This window comes from Gossypium hirsutum, chromosome A11 (genome assembly GCF_007990345.1).
Source record: "Gossypium hirsutum isolate 1008001.06 chromosome A11, Gossypium_hirsutum_v2.1, whole genome shotgun sequence".
Classification (NCBI taxonomy): Eukaryota; Viridiplantae; Streptophyta; class Magnoliopsida; order Malvales; family Malvaceae; genus Gossypium; species Gossypium hirsutum.
In genome coordinates, this window is record NC_053434.1 from 122,838,129 (window position 1) to 122,857,031 (window position 18,903).

General features: G+C 34.0%; 1 protein-coding gene and 1 pseudogene across 1 annotated transcript; one reads left to right on the forward strand and one right to left on the reverse strand.

The window, feature by feature from the left end:
- Positions 1-3,406: 3,406 nt before the first annotated feature.
- On the reverse strand, positions 3,407-5,097 carry LOC107935746 (disease resistance protein RGA2). Its single transcript, XM_016868359.2, has 2 exons — positions 4,795-5,097; positions 3,407-4,240 (listed from the first exon to the last, which is right to left on the reverse strand). Exons 1-2 carry the CDS (start codon positions 5,095-5,097, stop codon positions 3,407-3,409), a joined length of 1,137 nt encoding a protein of 378 aa, XP_016723848.1.
- Positions 5,098-10,803: 5,706 nt separating this feature from the next.
- Positions 10,804-11,545, forward strand: LOC107935745 (NDR1/HIN1-like protein 1; annotated as a pseudogene).
- Positions 11,546-18,903: the final 7,358 nt, after the last annotated feature.

Genomic DNA, 18,903 nt, shown 5'->3' on the forward strand with positions numbered 1-18,903 from the left:
CTGGCCATATCCATCAAGCTTCTGTTCTTTCTTTCTGATACCCCATTTTGCTGAGGTGTGTAGACATTTGTAAGCTGGTGTTTGATACCAGCATCATTGCAAATGGCTTGAAACTGAGCTGAAGTGTACTCAGTGCCATTGTCTGATCTTATCGATTTCAGCTTGCAACCTGTTTCTGTTTCTACAGCAGTTTTAAACTTCACAAACACTTGAGCTACCTCAGACTTGTGTTTTAAGAAGAAAATCCAGCAAAACCTTGTAAAATCATCAATGAAGAGGATGAAATACCTATTTTTGCCGAGTGATTCAGTCCTCATCGGGCCACATACATCAGAGTGCACCAGCTGCAGTTTTTCAGTAGCTCTCCAAGCAAAATTTGTAGGAAATAGCAATCTTGTCTGTTTCCCCATCTGGCAAACTTCACACACATCATCATGCTCCACTGAGCTAGTAAAGTTCTCTGCCAAGCCTTCTTTGGCCATTCGAGCTAATGATCTGAAGTTGGCATGCCCAAGCCTTTGATACCAAAGCTTGGAATCATCAACAGAGGCTGTATATGCAGACTTTGAGTCATTTGGCCAGTGTATCTCAAAGCATTTGTCAGTCATTGTAACTGTCATAAGGCTTGATCCACTTGGATCAGCAATGTGGCACTGTTTGTTCTTGAACACAACAGAATAGCCTTTCTCGAGCAATTGAGCTATGCTGAGAAGGTTTCTGTCGATTTCTGGCACTAACAGCACATTTGGAATGATCTTGTTGCCTGTGGGGGTACATATCAGCACCTCTCCTCTTCCTTCAGCCCTTATGAACTGACCATTTCCAACATTGACCTTGGTTTTGCAACTTCTATCCAAGGTTTTAAATAAGGAGGCATCTGGTGACATGTGGTTAGTGCAACCACTGTCCAATAGCCAGCCTTTGAGCATTTCTTCTTAGCAGCTAAGCAAGAAACAGCAAAGACCTGCTCTTCTTGATCACTACTGTCCTCAGCTACTCGAGCTTCAACCTTTGGTTGTTGAAATTGGTTCTGCCTTGGCTTGGTTCTATTTTTGCAAACCCTTTCAACATGGCCTTTCTTCTTGCAGTATTGGCATACTGCATCTGGCCTGAACCAGCATCTGTCTTCTGGATGACCTGGCCTCTTGCAATGTCTGCAAGGCTGGTCATTGCTCCTTGCAGTATCAGGCTTAGGCCTGCTTTTCCAAGGCTTTTTACCTCTTGGAGCATTGATGCTCGAGGCTTCTTTGGCCTTGGCATTGAATGCACCTTCCTGGTGGTCTTCAGCTCTGCTAGCTCTCCTTTGTTCCTGAGCATAGAAAGTGTTGATTAGCTCAGTCAAAGAGATGGTAGCAAGGTCTCTTGAGTCCTCAAGAGAGGATATCTTAGCCTCATATCTCTCAGGCAAAGTGGAGAGAACTTTCTCTACTATCCTTGCCTCATCAAAGTGCTCACCAAGGAGCCTTATACTGTTAACCACTGCCATGATTCTGTCTGCATACTGTTTCACTGTTTCTTCTTCCTTCATTTCAGGTTCTCGAAATCCCTTATCAAATTCAACAGCTGCTGTTGCCTTGTTCTCTCAGTGCCTTGAAACTCCTCCTTAAGCTTATCCCAGGCCTGTTTTGGAGTCTCACAGGCCATAATTCTGGTGAAGATGACATCTGACACACAGTTCTGGATGCAGGACATGGCTTTGTGCCTTTTGGTCCTCTCATCAGCATGTTGCCTGATCTGAGCTACTGTGGGATTAGCCCTCAGTGGTGCTGGCTCAGCATCTGCGTTGACAACTTCCCACAGATCAAAGGCCTGCAGGTAAGTCTTCATCTTGACCAGCCATATGTGGAAGCCCTCTCCATTGAAGACTGGTGGGGCTGCTGGTGAAAAACTTGAGGAAGACATTCAGCTTTCTTAGTTTGATAAAAAACAGGTCCACTAAGAATGAAGCTCTAGATACCAATTGTTGGTGCAAGAGGCAGCAACAGACTGTTTTCAATCTTGCTTGTATGGCAAGCCTCGATCCTTGCTGAAGAAACAAACTCAAAAGCAAGAACAGAAACACATGCAAATGGAAAATAAAAGAAATTGAGAGAGAGTATTTTGAATGAAAAGAGCTGATATTTTTCATTAACACACCTTAAGGCATAATGCCATTACATATAATAGATAACAACAACAAAATGAACAAGTCTTTACCTAATGACATACCTAACACCACTACATTTACATTGGAAATTGTTAATCAGCTTGCTTAAGTTTCTTTGCTGATTTTTCAGTCAATCAATCAACAAAAGCACATCATAAGGTTTACCAACTTAGTTCAACATGAACTAGATTACAAAATAATAATTAAAATACAATCAAAACATAACAAGTAGTTAGGCAACTTCAAGCTCCAGTTTCTGCACTTCATAGCTCGACTGCTTGCTGCCACTTCTCCTTGCATGGCCACCTTTGAATGTCTTGCATGGGAACTAAATTCAACAAAATGCCATGGTTGATGTTCCCATAACTGTTGTGTCATCCTCGTTAGAATCATCACCAATTGCTTCTGCTGTCCTCCACCAACTCTTCATGTTCGGGCAGTGCCGGAGACTGAGAACCTTAAGCGATGGGAAGAATGGTTCTGTGTTTCCTTCTCTTCCACTGGGGATATTATCATCCATGTACTCAAGCTCATCTAAAAAATAAATCACCAGATCTTGAAGACAAGGCAATTGAGCAAGGGATGGGAAATGTTTGAATTTACTAGGACCCCATATTTTAATATCGACGAGATTTGTGAGCAAAGAAAGCCAACTTGGAAACTTGGCATCACCCCTCCACCCGTCCACCACCAACTTCTTCAGATTTGGATGGGGTTGGAGGTCTTCAAGTGACTTGTCATCATCATCGTCACCACCATTCCATTCTAAAACCAACGATCTCAAATGTTGCTTCTCTTTCAAATTAGCAGCCCTAAACTTCTCTTTTGCATTTTTTACGAATCCAAAATTTGCTATTGTTAGCTGTCCCCTTAAGTTGTTAAGCCTACTCAATTCACTTAGATCTGCACCATCATGTGAACTATCTTTATCCACTACAAACCTGCTTAACGTCTCAAGGGAAGTTAGCTTCCCTATTCCACGTGGCATATGAGTTAAGCCATTAAAACCACGAAACGCAAGATGGGTAAGATTCACCAATTTTTCAATCTTCTTTGGCAATTCTTCAAGCCAACGACACCAGTCAAGTTTCAAAGCTTGCAAATTTTGTATCTTGCAAATACTATTTGGGAGGCTTTTAAGATAGAAATTGCCAGAAAGATCAAGATACCTCAAATGTTTCAACTTGTAAATGGAGTGTGGAATTGCATTAAGGTTTAAATCATACAATTCTAATATACGCAGACATCTACAATTTGCAATTACAAATCCCAAGTTTCATCGCTTAAATTTTTTGTTCTCATTTTTGGATATTGTAACAAGTTTCGCAACTTCTTTCCCTTAACCAAAGGAATTAATAAAGTATTAATTGAAATGTGATGACATTTCTCACCAACCTCACTTGCAATTTCATTTGAATCTACAATACTACTCTCCGTCCCTGCTACTGATTCAGCTAGATCATGCATTAAATCATGCATTTTATATGTCATACCCCAATTTTCATCTTCTTCTACCTCTTGAAAGAAACTTCTTTCAACTAAATCTTTAAAATATCCCAACCCAATCTCGTCAAGAGATTGATTTCGATTTAATTGCTTTATGAAACCTTGTGCAACCCAAAATTGAACAAGAGTTTGTACATGAATTTCATGATCTTTTGAGTACAGTCGGCAATAAGCAAAGCAATGCTTCAAATGGGATGGGAGATGATCGTAGCTCAACTTAAGTGTAGTTATAATAGTACCTTCGTTTTGATATATTCTAGCAAGTTCATTATCTTTGAAAGAACGCCACTCATTTTCAGTTTCTTTGAATGATAATGTACTTGCTATCGTCCTTATGACCAAGGGAACCCCACTACACCTTTTTGAAATTTGTTTCCTTATTTCCACAAAGGCTGAATTTGTTGAGTCTGCATATCTTTGCTCAAATGCTATTTCTTTTAACAAAGACCAAGCATCGTCATCAGACAAGCCTTTCAGAACATAAGGCTGACATTTACTAGTAATCTTTGCTACTCTCCAAGAGCGAGTTATTACTATTATCCTACTTCCTTTAGCCCCACCTACCAATAACTCTTTTAAACTAACCCATTATTCCCACTCCTCATTCCAAATGTCATCCAAAACAAGCAAATATTTTTTTCCACCAATTTTTTCTAGAAGTTGTTTTTGCAATTGGTCCAGTTCGAGATTTTGATTTGGTGCTTGGCCAGTTGCAGATTTGATAATGTTTTCTACAATTATTTTGACATCAAAAACATTCGAAACACACACAAACATCATCAACTCAAAACTATTTTTGACAATTTCATCATTATAGATAAACTGGGCCAAAGCTGTCTTCCCTAACCCTCCAAACCCCAAAATTGGAATAACGTAAGCATTCTCTTCCCTTTCAAACTCAAACATGAGTTTTAGAAGCGCCGCTTTATCATCGTCTCTCCCTATTATTTTATCTTTAAAAGAGTGTGTTTGCTGCCTCTTTTTTGACATGAAAGAGGTTTTCACAGGGCGGTCACGCTCTACCAAATTGAACATGTTGGCCTCACTTTCAATCGAAGTTAGCCTCGCCTTAATGGCCTTAATTTGACGACCCATTCTAAGACCGTAAGCAAACTGGTTTGAGCTTGAGAGAAAAGGTGTACCTCTTTCGCCAGCCTGTTCCCTCCCATTAGATCTTTCCGCAAAACTTCGGTAGAGAAATCATCGAGCAAGTCGTCGGCATCATAAAGTACATATTTCAGCTTTTCAAGCCAATCTTTGACGAGTTGGCTGGTCACGGATCGCTCTTCTGCGTCAAGAAGCACAGCTTTGATTGTAGAGACAGTGCTGTTAAGGTGGTCGAGGTCATCTTTGACATGCCACCACAATCCAATTTGAGAGAGAGTAAATGAGCTCAATTTAGTAATAAGCTCTACGGCGAGGTCGAAAGCAATTGCTTCGGCCATTTTGGTTCAAACTGAAATCAAGGCAAAAAGTGTTTGACGACAACAAGAGGAGGATTAAAATGAAAGTGATTGGAACAAGATGAAACACAGATGTGGATCCATACACGCAGAGACAGTATTTTTATAGATGTTACCATCCACCCACCAAGTATCATAATTAAATGAAAATAATGTTGATTGGTGGGAAACGGTCCCACCATGTTTAATATTTGACAAATTTCTCAATGGAGACAAAGTTGGGAACAAAATTGGCTGAAATTCCAAATAGCCAAAAGGGTTGCAATATTGGGAATTTTAACAACACAAGATGCTAGATTTGGGGTTTTATAATAAATTGAAGTTGAAATATCCGCCTTCTCCCTTTTCTTTAACCAATCCTTAACCCCCAATCCCTCTATTCAGTTTACTTACTTGACATGCTTAAGCTCTTTTGAACACGTTTTTTTTTTATTCTTCATGTATTTTTTACAGTTTATATTCGAGAGCATGTGACTGTCCCTTCTAATAATATTATAGGTTCGAACCTAGGTTCTTTTATTAGGAGTGTAATGTGCTTTACCATTACATTCAATCACTTATTGCACTATCGAACATACCTTTAAGAGTCTATCAATACCATGTATATTGTACAAGAAATACATCATTTGTATAATTTTTATCAGATCAACTGTAAATTAGAAGGAAATTTATGACAAACATTACAATTTTTTGGTATCGGAATATTTTGGCACATAAACAAATCTAAGTAGAGAGTTTGCCCTCTGCTTCTTGAAATGCAAGCTATACTTTGCTGAATAGAACTAAAAAACAACAAAAATTAAGAGAAAATAGGAAAAAATTTAAGAAAAAACATAAAACTGAATATACATATGATTGATAAAATTAGTGCTTAAATTTGCAAATCAGAGCATGAAGTACAATCATTGTGAAGGGTAGCATGCAAGCTTTTTAGGCCTCTCCAAATTAATTAATGTCCATTTGGGTACCTTTAAAGGTTGTTGTGAATAATCATGATGCTTATTTTCTTTTCCCACAATACAAATCTAACAAGCCCGGAAAACAAGCACAGATGTACAAAGCTAACTCTTTTCCCCTTTGGCTTTTCTCAAAAGAAAAATAAATATTAAAGTTATATAAGAACTTCGGTTAAATGTGCAATTTGATACGTGAAATTTGATTTGGTGCAATTATCCATATGAATTTGAATTGTAATTTATATATATACATAAAACTTAGATTTTGATTCAATTGTACACATATAAAGAAATGAATATATTTATTTATTTTCTCATCAGATTAATATATTTATTTGTATATGCAATAAATCAAAGTAAAATGATGTTAATTCGATAATTTTGCTAGTGATTTGTAAAAGTTAAATCAAATTAAAATTTTTTGTGTACAAAATCGTACAAAATCAAAATTTTAATATTAGTGGTGTTTATAAGTTGCCTATAAAATGGGAGAGAGAGATTTGGCATATCTCAAAAACATTCTGTCATAGTTTGGATCGTCATTGTTGACAAGTTGCCTACAAAATAGAAGTTAATTTCTTCATAGGGTTTTATTCCGATGGAATTGAAGGGAAAATCATTACTTATACCATCATGAAGATTGCTTCCAGTGCTTACATCTATTTGATTCGAAGTGCATTTTAATTCTTTTAATACACATAGAATTGTATATTGCAAGTTGGCTGATTTTGGTTTGTTTACTGTGGGAAATTTTGACTACTTCTCCTATTCTTTTGTTCCATGCCATGTTTGAATAAAAAATAAAATAGTAAAAGTTTTTGCGTTGACATATTTGATTTTTTTAATTATATGATAGTTGAATTAATTTTGTAAAACAGTAAATTAGGAAAAAATTCGTATCAAAATTCTGGATTGATTATCATCTTTTCAAATGATTGGGACAAAAATTAGAGAAATTCGAGATAACTGAAAATCTTTGTCCTTATACTATCTTTTTCATTTAAAATGTATTTGAATCTACTTTCAAAACTAGATAAGAAGTGATAAATAAGATAACTATTCGAAATAATATTTGAAAATAAATTTAGTATTTTTAATTAAATAATTTAATTGATTCTGAAGTTCTTTTTATCGGAATTAACCTTTTAAATATTTGTATTATTCTGTTATCATTTTAGGTATCAACACCTAAAGCACCAACCTTATTCAATTTACATGTTGCACACTTAAGCTCTCTCAAACACGGCTCAAAGAACTTATCAATAGCATAGGTACCATCTGAGCTTGGCATATATATTTTATAACTCTTGAAATACTCCATTTTTATCATATCAATTGGAAACTACAAGGAAATTTGTGACATATATTACAAGGAAATTTATAGACACATGTCAGCAGATATTTGGGATTTAATTTTCAATCAATAGCATAGGTACTATCTGAGCTAGTAATAAGTTGGCATTTATATCTTATAACTCTTGAAATACTCCATTTTTATCCTATCAATTGGAAATTACAAGGAAATCTATGACATATGTTATAAGGAAATTTATACATACATGTCAGCAGATATTTGGGTTTAATTTTCGATTATAGTAATTGTTTATCTCACTTCATTATATTAAATTATCATCTTATTCTTATATAATCATATATTTTATGAGAATTTATATTTAAATATTTATTTGACTTTAAAAATATTGAAAACATTAAAGGTAAATAGTAAAAATTAATTGAAGCGGAGTGAGATGGATTAATTGAGATAGATGCATCCAACATCTATGAAATTTACAATAATTTTTAAAATTAAACATTCATAATGAAATGAGGCAAATGATAAAGCAAAGTGTCTCAACTATGAAACATTGGTGGATTAACAACATCCACTCACTTAGCTCCACTCCTAACAATTGTGAGATTATTATTATCATTTAAAAGTGTATACACAACTGTATAGATTTTGTCTTGAAATTGGTGGATTAACAACATCCACTCACTTAGCTCCACTCCTAACAATTGTGAGATTATTATTATCATTTAAAAGTGTATACACAACTGTATAGATTTTGTCTTGAAATTAATAGAAGAGTTTTAATAGTGATAACGATTAAATTTTTAAAAATAAAAATAAAAAGATTAAATTTTAAATATATAAAATATATAAACTTAAATAATATTTTAATCTTTAAAATTTCACTTTTATAATTTGATACAAACAATGAATCAATTTGTGCCGAAATTGACACTAAAAGAAAAGTGGTAAGATTAAACTTAATCTATTATAATATTTCCTCTATTTTTTGTATTAGTTTGAGGTAACGATATACATTTGTTAAAACTTTATTGTTTCAATATATAATATATATTAAAGTTTGACTATGACACCTACTATTAATTGAAAATTAAACCCCCAAGCAGTGTACAAACTATTGCTTTAACTTACATTTGAATTTCTATTTGATTTTAATAGTATTAAATCCAATATTCCTTTCTCTTTTCATTCCAATTGCTTTCTCTATGCTAATAGTGCAGGATAGGGTACATGATGGAGCAACTACTCGGATGAATTTTTGGTTTAATAATTAAAAACCTAATCCTGAAATCAAAATAAAAAATTTACCCAATAAATCAATTAAATCGAAAATGAAAATCGATTAAATCAAAATTTTCTTTTTAAAAAACTAATTTGTTTTAATTTGATTTATTTCAATTTAATCGATTTTGAAAAAAAATTATTCACCCCTAAAATGAAGTGCTTTCATTAAATGGTAATTTGTAAAAGCTAAGATTAACAAGCTTGAAAATTAATATACAATAATCATTTATGCTATCATGTGTTGAAACATTATATCAAACTCTAAAAGGCATAAATGTGTTTTTCTTTTGTGATTTGACACATATTGTGTAACAAGTAAAATTTAAGAAGAATAAAATATTCAACCAAAATACTGACATAATTCAAAATTTATTTCGACAAGGTCTTATCCAGAGATGAATCCACCATAAACTTTAGAGCCATGTAAAGAAATTTTAAGCATACCCCCTCAAACATATTGTTTAACCTTACCTTTCTACAATTAAGTAAACTATCACTCAAGTCACTTTACTTTTTTTAGTGAAAATCAACTTTTAAAAGTGTATAATAATGACACTCAACAATACTTCTCACTATAAACATATGTTCTCCTTTAAATTCACACATCACTTATGAAATAAATCATCTATATATAAGCTTCAAGAGTGACCATGAGCAAAGCTCTTTAGCTTCCATGGGTTCATTTATTCAACCACCAAGAGTAAGGGTAAAACTAGAAATTATGTGAAGGGGGAATGAGATAAAACTTTAAAAAAAAATATTGGGTGTTAAAGTTAAAAATTTTGTATTAAAATTACTTATATTGAATTTTTAAACTCAATTTTTTTTCTATTTAAAACAAGTTAAAAATGATTAAATTGAACTATTTACATTCAAAATATACTAAAATAGCAATTAATCCATTTAGCCAAGAGGTCTGCATACCTCTTTGATTTCACCCCCGACTTAATTATATTCTTCTACTTTATCCCCTTATTTTAATTTATCATAATTATATTCTTCTACTTTATGAAAATTGAGTAATTAATCCAATTGGATAATATTATTGAATTTTATCATTAAATTATTAATTTAAAAATTAGTGATTGGATAAATTTATATACAAAAAATTAATAAAAATTAACTATTTGTATATTTAGGAACAATTAGATTAATTTTTCAATTTTCACAAAATACGATATCAAATTATGTAATAACAAATATGCCTTAAGTTTAGTCTTTTATTTTTTTTCTATCAAATCATATAATAATGGAGTTTTTTTGGTTTAATAATCGAGATTAATTATTATTTTCTTTTAATATAATTTATTGGAATATAATTGTTATCTTTACTTTGTAAAATTTTAAAAAAATCACTATATCAAATAATTATACTAACAAATAAACACAAAATAAAGATTTTATCATTAAATTTATAAGCACTTCCCATTATATACTTCATTAACCATTTATACACTACAAGTTTTGATAAAATTATGATAAAGATATTTATATTAAAATTAAATTGATTTTGTTTTTCTATTAAAAAATTAGTCTAAACACGTTAGATTAAAAAGTAAAAAAATTTCATCTAAATGTACTTTCAAAAATTGGCATTCATAATGGAATAACCAAACAATGACACGTGACATTTCGCATGTACCTCATGCTAACATACAAAGATCTATTTTTAATAGTACAAATGAATAAAATTTTAACAAATAAAACCAGTTTGATCTTCATCTAACGTCCATGAACTAATCTACTCATTTTACAAGTAAAAGAGGTAAAATGTAATCTAACTCTTAAATAGGAGACTCCATCCTACCTCGATCCAAAAGTCTATAATATGTTAAATAATTTATTTTTTAAGTAAATTGCATTAGTAATCACTAAATTATTTTTTATCATTTAATTATTTAATTTTTAAAATTAAGATTCAACTCAGCTCAACATATGAACAAAATATAATTAAATTTGTAAGAAATTTCACCATACTTTTACTTACAAATCTACAAATAAAATTTATTATTATATTATTTTTATTATTAAACATATACTTTCACAAGAAGTTAATAAAAAACACACTAAATACTATTCCATTATACTAAATCCTCACACGATCACCAAGAAAAACCCAAAACTTCCAAATCCACCATGTCCGGTAGCAAAGACTTCGGCGGCCACCACCACAAATCCGCCGGAAGTTTTTCCGGCGAGTCATCGCTTGTATTCTAATCCTCCTCCTCATTCTCATCACAATCTTACTCATATAGGCAATCCTTCGTCCCAGCAAACCCAAACTTCACTTTCCTCGACACCACCATGTACGCCTTCAACGCCACCACCGTCAACTTCGTCACTCCAAACTTTCAAATCACCGTCCGTTCACAAAACCCAAATGACGATATCAGTATTTATTACGATCGGCTCAAGGTTTACTCTTCTTACCGTAACCAAGAAATAACATTCCGGACTCGACTTCCACAAACGTACCATGACCATAATGAGGTCAATCTTTGGTCACCTATAATATATGGTACTGTACGGATATCACCGGAATATTCCGTCGCATTGGGTGCTGAACAGATGGCCGGGGCCCGGGCGTGTTTTTTTGGTGATCAAGATTGATGGACGGTTGAGATGGAAAGTTGGGACTTTCGTAACTGAGAGGTATCATATTGATGAAAGGTGTCCGGCTTATATTACGTTTGGGAAACAAAGTGACGGCGTTTTGGTCGGAGAAAATACTTAACAGTTCTTTAGTAGATGCAATGTTAGCTTGTGAAGAAGAAGAAGAAGAAGAAGCAAGTAGCGCCGTTAAGTATATGGTTTTGTTTATCTTTGTTTTAAAATTGTTTCCCTCGTTTCCTGTTTGACGCCGTTAATTTTTTATTTGTGTAAACTACATTAGTAGTCATCCCAACTATAAAATTTACTAATAGTTGGGATCATTTTGAACATTTTCATCATTGAGTGACCAAAAAAAGTTGGGTGACTATTAATGCAGTTTACCCTTTTTAGGTTAAAATATTCCATAAGTCATTGTACAATTCATAAAATAAAATTTAGTCCCTCTATTTTTATTCACAAGAATTTAATTCTTTTACTTTATAGATTTTAAATTTTAGGTTCAATCATTAACATTGTTGCTTTTTTTGTTGAATTTGCTGGTGCTACGTTTTGAAATAATAAAAAATATTCCTTAGTAGGCATGTAACTAAGAATATGATGTTTTAATGAACCTGGATTAATAAAATAATTTTAACAGGGTAAACAGTTGGACTTTAATTTTAAAATATAAAAAGTAGTGGGATAAAATTCTTAAAAATAAAAAGATACGGACTAAAGTCCTAAATTTACAGGGAATATAAGGACTTGTGACATTTTAATTTTTTTAGTATAGGGGGGTAATAGCAAAATAAAAATGGCAATTAATATGTCAACAAAATCTATGTGTTTGCAACTTCTAAAAAATTGTGTGATTAATAAAATTACTTTATTTTGATTTTTTTTCAGAATTTTTATCGAGCAACACAATTTTAAAGATTAAAAAAGTTACATTTCCATGTAATGTTTCTTAAGAATTTCTATTTTCTTTTTAAAATTTTCATTTATTTAAAATTTCTTTTTCAAATTTCATTCATTTAATATTCTTGAGAAATATTATTTGTTATAACTCTAATTTTTATTATTTAATGTATATGTTTTATCATACTGCTTTTTTAACACATTTTTTTCTAAATTGATTTTTTTCTAATAAAAATGTTAAAATAACCTAAATATAAAGTATAACTCAAGTTAAATTTTATAATAGTCCATATTTTATGCATAAAGGATAGATTTAATTTGGTATATGTAATAGGCTCAATTTATCCGGCCCGTTATAAATCAAAATTAAAAAATAATAAAACCAAATAACAGTCCATTATTACAAGGTCCAAATTTAAACCCAAATAGTACAAAGCCCAATACAACCCAATACCTAAAATCTAACCCAAACCCGAGGCCCGAATACTCTATGACCCAAAACTAAGAAAACCCTAGCCACTCCTAAACCTAGGCGCTGCCCTAACCTTCTGCAACCACCCTCGCGCGCCGCACGCCGGCAGGACCTTCTCGACGCGCCATCGTTGGCCTCGCACGTCTTTGGTGCTCCTCTGACACCTGCCAAAGCCAAATTAACAAGCAAACTGATAATACTCTAAAATGACGTGTTTTTATATATTAATCATGTGTTTATTTTGAGCTTGAGCCTACTAATTTGAGCTATTTATGTCTTTTTATCTTTTAGGGACTAAATTGGAGGCGAAAAGTAAATTCAAGGGAAAAAGCGTCAATTCGGAGATTAAATGGGCCAATATGCAACGTGGGACAAATATGGTGCCAAAAGTGCGAACATTGAAGGCACAAGGACTTAAAAGCAAATAGAAGAGATTTTATTTTGGAAGACTCTATTTTATTTTATTCTATTAGGATAATTAAAATTAAGATAATTATTAGGATTATTAAAATTTAGGATTTTATTTTAATTATCTTTGTTTATCTTTAATTAAATGTATTTATCTTTTTAGAATTTAAGTTTAATTAGACTATCTCCCTAACACTATAAATAGGGGGTGAAGTGACTCTATTTGGGGGCATCTTTTTCTGTAAACACTCTCCCCCAAAAGTTTTTTGTTCTTTCATATTTCTTTTCAATAAAATTTCTTTTTCCATATTTTTATTTATTTGCTTTCCCTCCATTATCATGAGCCACTAAAAAACCCTTCTAGCCAAAAGTTGTCAATATTTCCCCAAAAAGGGTTCTTGAGGCCTAGAATCCGTACTTAGCCTTCTCGCCAAGTATTCATCGTTTCTCCGCACTACGGGCTGACGCTTCCGTCCATGGCCCTTAAGAAGTAAGCTTTTCAGCATATGCAAAGGCGGCCGCTTTGTATGTTTTGGAAGGATTGCATAGTCGGTTCGTTAACTTACTGCGTCAGAGGTTGGCGAGCCAAAGAGACAAAATGGCGTGGGATTCGCCATTGAGAAGCGTTGATCTAGCATAGATTACTGGCTAGAGTCAGGTTCCCTAAAAATCGTAAATCTAATCTTTGGAGCTGGTGGTCGTAGGCGTCCTCTTCCACTATAACTGGCTTACTTGAGTCAAGAAGGATCATCCAAAAGCCAAGGATTGAGCCCAAGGCGGAATGAGACAACCGGAGACTGGAACTTTCCCATAAGAATTTATTTTCTGTTAAAACTCTCTTTATTATTTTTATTATTTTCGTAATCATAATTTCAGTAACTTTAAATTCTGTTTTTATTTTACTTTCGCTTCCAAAATCAATTCTTAAATTTTGATTTTTATTTTTTTTCCAGGAACGCAGGTTTTCTTAGGCACGATTCTGCTCAGGATTTCGAGAGACAAGCATTCGTATAATCCGGTCCTTGAGGATTCGACCCTACTTCCCCTTTGCTATTTCTTTTTCATTATTTTACAGGGAATAGGATATTTTTGGTGCTCTCAACGACCGCATCAAATTTTGATGATTTTTCCCATAATTGATTCCATCTCCACTGTTTTATTTTTATTAGGCTAAAAATAATTGTGATTAATAGGGTTAATTCTATCTTGCTTTTTGTAAAATTGATCAAGTTTAATATAAAGTGAACACTTAAAATGATTGCATGCTTAATTAATGTTCATGGCTATTAGGAGATTATTGAAACTTATTTTTGACACTTAAATTTTTTTTCTTTCCCGAGTTCTCAAGAATTTTAAATATCGTTTAATTTTTAATAAATGTTTTCCATGGTTATGAGTACAGCTTAGATCGTGACTGACTGAGTAACCGGGGTAGGGTGCTTGGGTTGTCATTCTACTTCGCGTCAAAAGGTTGTGTGACGTGACAAGTAAAACTCCGCTAGCCGAGGTTATGAGTATGGCTCAAATCGTGACTGACTGAGTAACCGGGGTAGGGTGCTTGGGTTGTCATTCTACTTCGCGTCAAAAGGTTGTGTGACATGTTGGGTAAAACTCCGCTAACCGAAAATAAATAATTTTAGGAGTATGTTGGGCTGAGTAACCGGGGTGGGATGCTTGGGTTGTCATCTCTCTTCGCGTCAAAAGGTTTAATATATTCCTAAGTAAATAAATAATAAAATTTAAAAAAAGAAAAAAAGAAAAAAATAAGTACTAGTAAAGTTTCACTTCGGGGACTAAAGGAGGAAATAATTAAGGTGTCTTAGTAGGTTTGGTAATTTACCTAAATGGCATAACTCAAGTCGATCTTAATTTTCGTGTGAAATAATTGGAATACTTTTTCTGTTTTACTTAAAGCAAGCTTAGAGGTCTCTTTATTTTTCATATGCGTTTTTAACTAATTTTTATGAAACTTTGGAGTGGTATTTCTTTTATGGCAGAATTTAGCTTTCACAGTCGATAGGAACCATACTTGAGGGCAAGCATGGGCTAAGTAGGGGAGAATTTGATAATACTCTAAAATGACGTGTTTTTATATATTAATCATGTGTTTATTTTGAGCTTGAGCCTACTAATTTGAGCTATTTATGTCTTTTTATCTTTTAGGGACTAAATTGGAGGCGAAAAGTAAATTCAAGGGAAAAAGCGTCAATTCGGAGATTAAATGGGCCAATATGCAACGTGGGACAAATATGGTGCCAAAAGTGCGAACATGGAAGGCACAAGGACTTAAAAGCAAATAGAAGAGATTTTATTTTGGAAGACTCTATTTTATTTTATTCTATTAGGATAATTAATATTAAGATAATTATTAGGATTATTCAAATTTAGGATTTTATTTTAATTATCTTTGTTTATATTTAATTAAATGTATTTATCTTTTTAGAATTTAAGTTCAATTAGACTATCTCCCTAGACTATAAATAGGTGATAATACTCTAAAATGACGTGTTTTTATATATTAATCATGTGTTTATTTTGAGCTTGAGCCTACTAATTTGAGCTATTTATGTCTTTTTATCTTTTAGGGACTAAATTGGAGGCGAAAAGTAAATTCAAGGGAAAAAGCGTCAATTCGGAGATTAAATGGGCCAATATGCAACGTGGGACAAATATTGTGCCAAAAGTGCGAACATGGAAGGCACAAGAACTTAAAAGCAAATAGAAGAGATTTTATTTTGGAAGACTCTATTTTATTTTATTCTATTAGGATAATTAATATTAAGATAATTATTAGGATTATTCAAATTTAGGATTTTATTTTAATTATCTTTGTTTATCTTTAATTAAATGTATTTATCTTTTTAGAATTTAAGTTCAATTAGACTATCTCCCTAGCACTATAAATAGGGGGTGAAGTGACTCTATTTTAGAGGATCTTTTTCTGTAAACACTCTCCCCCAAAAGTTTTTTGTTCTTTCTTATTTCTTTTCAATAAAATTTCTTTTTCCATATTTTTATTTATTTGCTTTCCCACAATTATCATGAGCCACTAAAACCCTTCTAGCCAAAAGTTGTCAATATTTCCCCAAAAAAGGTTCTTGAGGCCTAGAATCCGTACTTAGCCTTCTCGCCAAGTATTCATCGTTTCTCCGTACTACGGGCTGACGCTTCCATCCATGGCCCTTAAGAAGTAAGCTTTTCAGTATATGCAAAGGCGGCCGCTTTGTATGTTTTGGAAGGATTGCATAGTCGGTTCGTTAACTTACTGCGTCAGAGGTTGGCGAGCCAAAGAGACAAAATGGCGTGGGATTCGCCATTGAGAAGCGTTGATCTAGCATAGATTACTGGCTAGAGTCAGGTTCCCTAAAAATCATAAGTCTAATATTTGGAGCTGGTGGTCGTAGGCGTCCTCTTCCACTATAACTGGCTTACTCAAGTCGAGGAAGGATCATCCAAAAGCCAAGGATTGAGCCCAAGGCGGAATGAGACAACCGGAGGCTGGAACTTTCCCATAAGAATTTCTTTTCACTTAAAACTCTCTTTATTATTTTTATTATTTTCGTAATCATAATTTCAGTAAACTTTAAACTCTGTTTTTATTTTATTTTCGCTTCCAAAATCAATTCTTAAAATTTGTTTTTTATTTTTATTTTTTCCAGGAACGCAGGTTTTCTTGGGCACGATTCTGCCCAATATTTCGAGAAACAAGCATTCGTATAATCCGGTCCCTGAGGATTCGACCGTACTTCCCCTTTACTGTTCTTTTTCTATTTTTATTATTTTACAGGGAATAGGTTATTTTTGGTGCTCTCAACGACCGCATCAATTTTTGGCGCCGTTGCCGGGGATCGGCAACATACTAATCTTGTTTTTCTTTGTTTTCTATGACCAGTTCTGCTCCAGGTACTCTTGCATTCGACTCAGAAATCGAAAAGACCGCGAAAGCTAATCAAAAGGAAACAAAACTAAGGAAAAAGCAGTCAACGGTGGTTGGAACTCAAAGCAATCCACCGTCAAAAATTAGAATCTACGACGAAGTAGAGTCTAGGGTTAACGAAAACCCTACTCAAACGTTAGAAAATAAAGAAGAAGAAGTCGATTCCTCTGAAGAAGTGCTGAACACTAGGGTTGACGAAAACCCTAATTTAACACCTCAACTTATGGCTCAGACAATTCGGCAACTGGCCGAAGCGCCGACAGAACAACGGCCACTATGCATCGCGTATCCTACTATGGATACTGATTTTGAATTAAAGTCAGGCTTGATTCAGCTACTGCCAACTTTCTATAGGTTACAAAATGAAAACCCTCACAAGCATTTAAAAGAATTCCATATGGTTTGTTTGAGTATGAAACCGCAGGGGGTAACTGAGGATCAAATTAAATTGTGCGATTTCCCTTTTCTCTAGCAGATTCAGCCAGGGAATGGTTATTTTATTTACCTCCTGGATCCATTACAACTTAGGCTGATCTATCTCGTTTATTCCTTAACAGGTTTTTCCCTGCATCACGAGCGGCTGAGTTAAGAAGAGAAATCGTGAGCATAAGGCAAAAAGACGCAGAGACTCTATACGACTATTGGGAGCGATTTAAGAGGTTGTGTGCAAGTTGCCCACAACACGGTATAACGGAACAGTCTTTGCTCCAGTATTTTTATGAAGGCTTGAAACTCATGGAGATGAATATGGTAGATGCCGCGAGTGGAGGAGCGTCAGTCAACATGACTCCACAACAAGCAAGAGACTTAATCTCCACAATGGTTGCGAATTCCCAGCAATTTCGAGCCAATCCTGAACCCCCTAGAAGGGTTCACCAGCTAAGTAATTTTACCAGTGAAGATAGACTTGATAGACTTACTAATATTGTGAATTCCTTTGTTACAGAAAAATCGAAACCAGCCCGAGTATGTGGAATATGTGCTACACCTGAACATACGACTGATGCGTGCCCTAGTTTGTGTGACGATTCTATGGCCCATTTAGATGCTGTGGGAAATTTTCCTGGGCCACCACAAAGACGATACGACCCTTACGCCAATACCTACAACCCAGGATGGAGGGACCACCCTGATTTTAGTTATGGGGCTAATCCACGATATAACCAGAGCCCCACAACAGTCGCAAGATTCAGGTAATTCTTTAGAAACTTTGGTCAATAAATTAGCAACTAATGTCCTTGATTTTCAACAGCAAACTCTCAATTTCCAAAGAGAAATGAAGGGTTTTCAGCAGAAAACTGAAGCATCCATAAGGGAGTTGACCACATCAATTGAGAAATTAAACTCTCAAGGGAAATTGCCATCACAAACAGAACCAAACCTGAGGTAGAATGCGAATGCAGTAATGTTACGAAGCGGAAAGATCCTGGAACCAGTTCCTGGCAAGAATCTTGGTCAAGAAATCACCCAGAAAACTCCAGGAAATGACGAACAGATCCGAACGAAACCCCCACTGCCAAAATCCAACCTCTATTCCCAGGACGATTAAATCAGTGTCGAAAAAGTAAGGAAGACAAGAAGATCCTCGAAATATTCAGGAATGTTGAGATCAACTTACCACTGTTAGATGCCATTAGACAGATTCCGCGGTATGCCAAGTTCCTCAAAGAACTTTGCACCAACAAACGAAAACTAACAGGTAATGAAAAGGTAAGTGTTGGTGAGAATGTTTTCGCAGTTCTACAGTGAAAAATGCCAGTTAAATGCAAAGATAGGGGTATGTTCGCTATTCCATGAAAAATTGGCCATTTGGGAATTAAGAAGGCTATGTGTGATCTAGGGGCCTCAATAAATGTAATGCCTTATTCTATTTATGAATCACTTAACGCGGGTTTTTTGACAAAGACAG

Excerpts from the sequence above, each read along its gene's own strand:
- LOC107935746 (XM_016868359.2), bottom strand. The coding sequence starts at position 5,097 with ATGGCCGAAGCAATTGCTTTCGACCTCGCCGTAGAGCTTATTACTAAA. Across the intron at positions 4,241-4,794 it reads GGAACAGGCTGGCGAAAGAG|TGGGTTAGTTTAAAAGAGTT; the intron begins GTACACCTTTTC and ends GAGTGGGAATAA.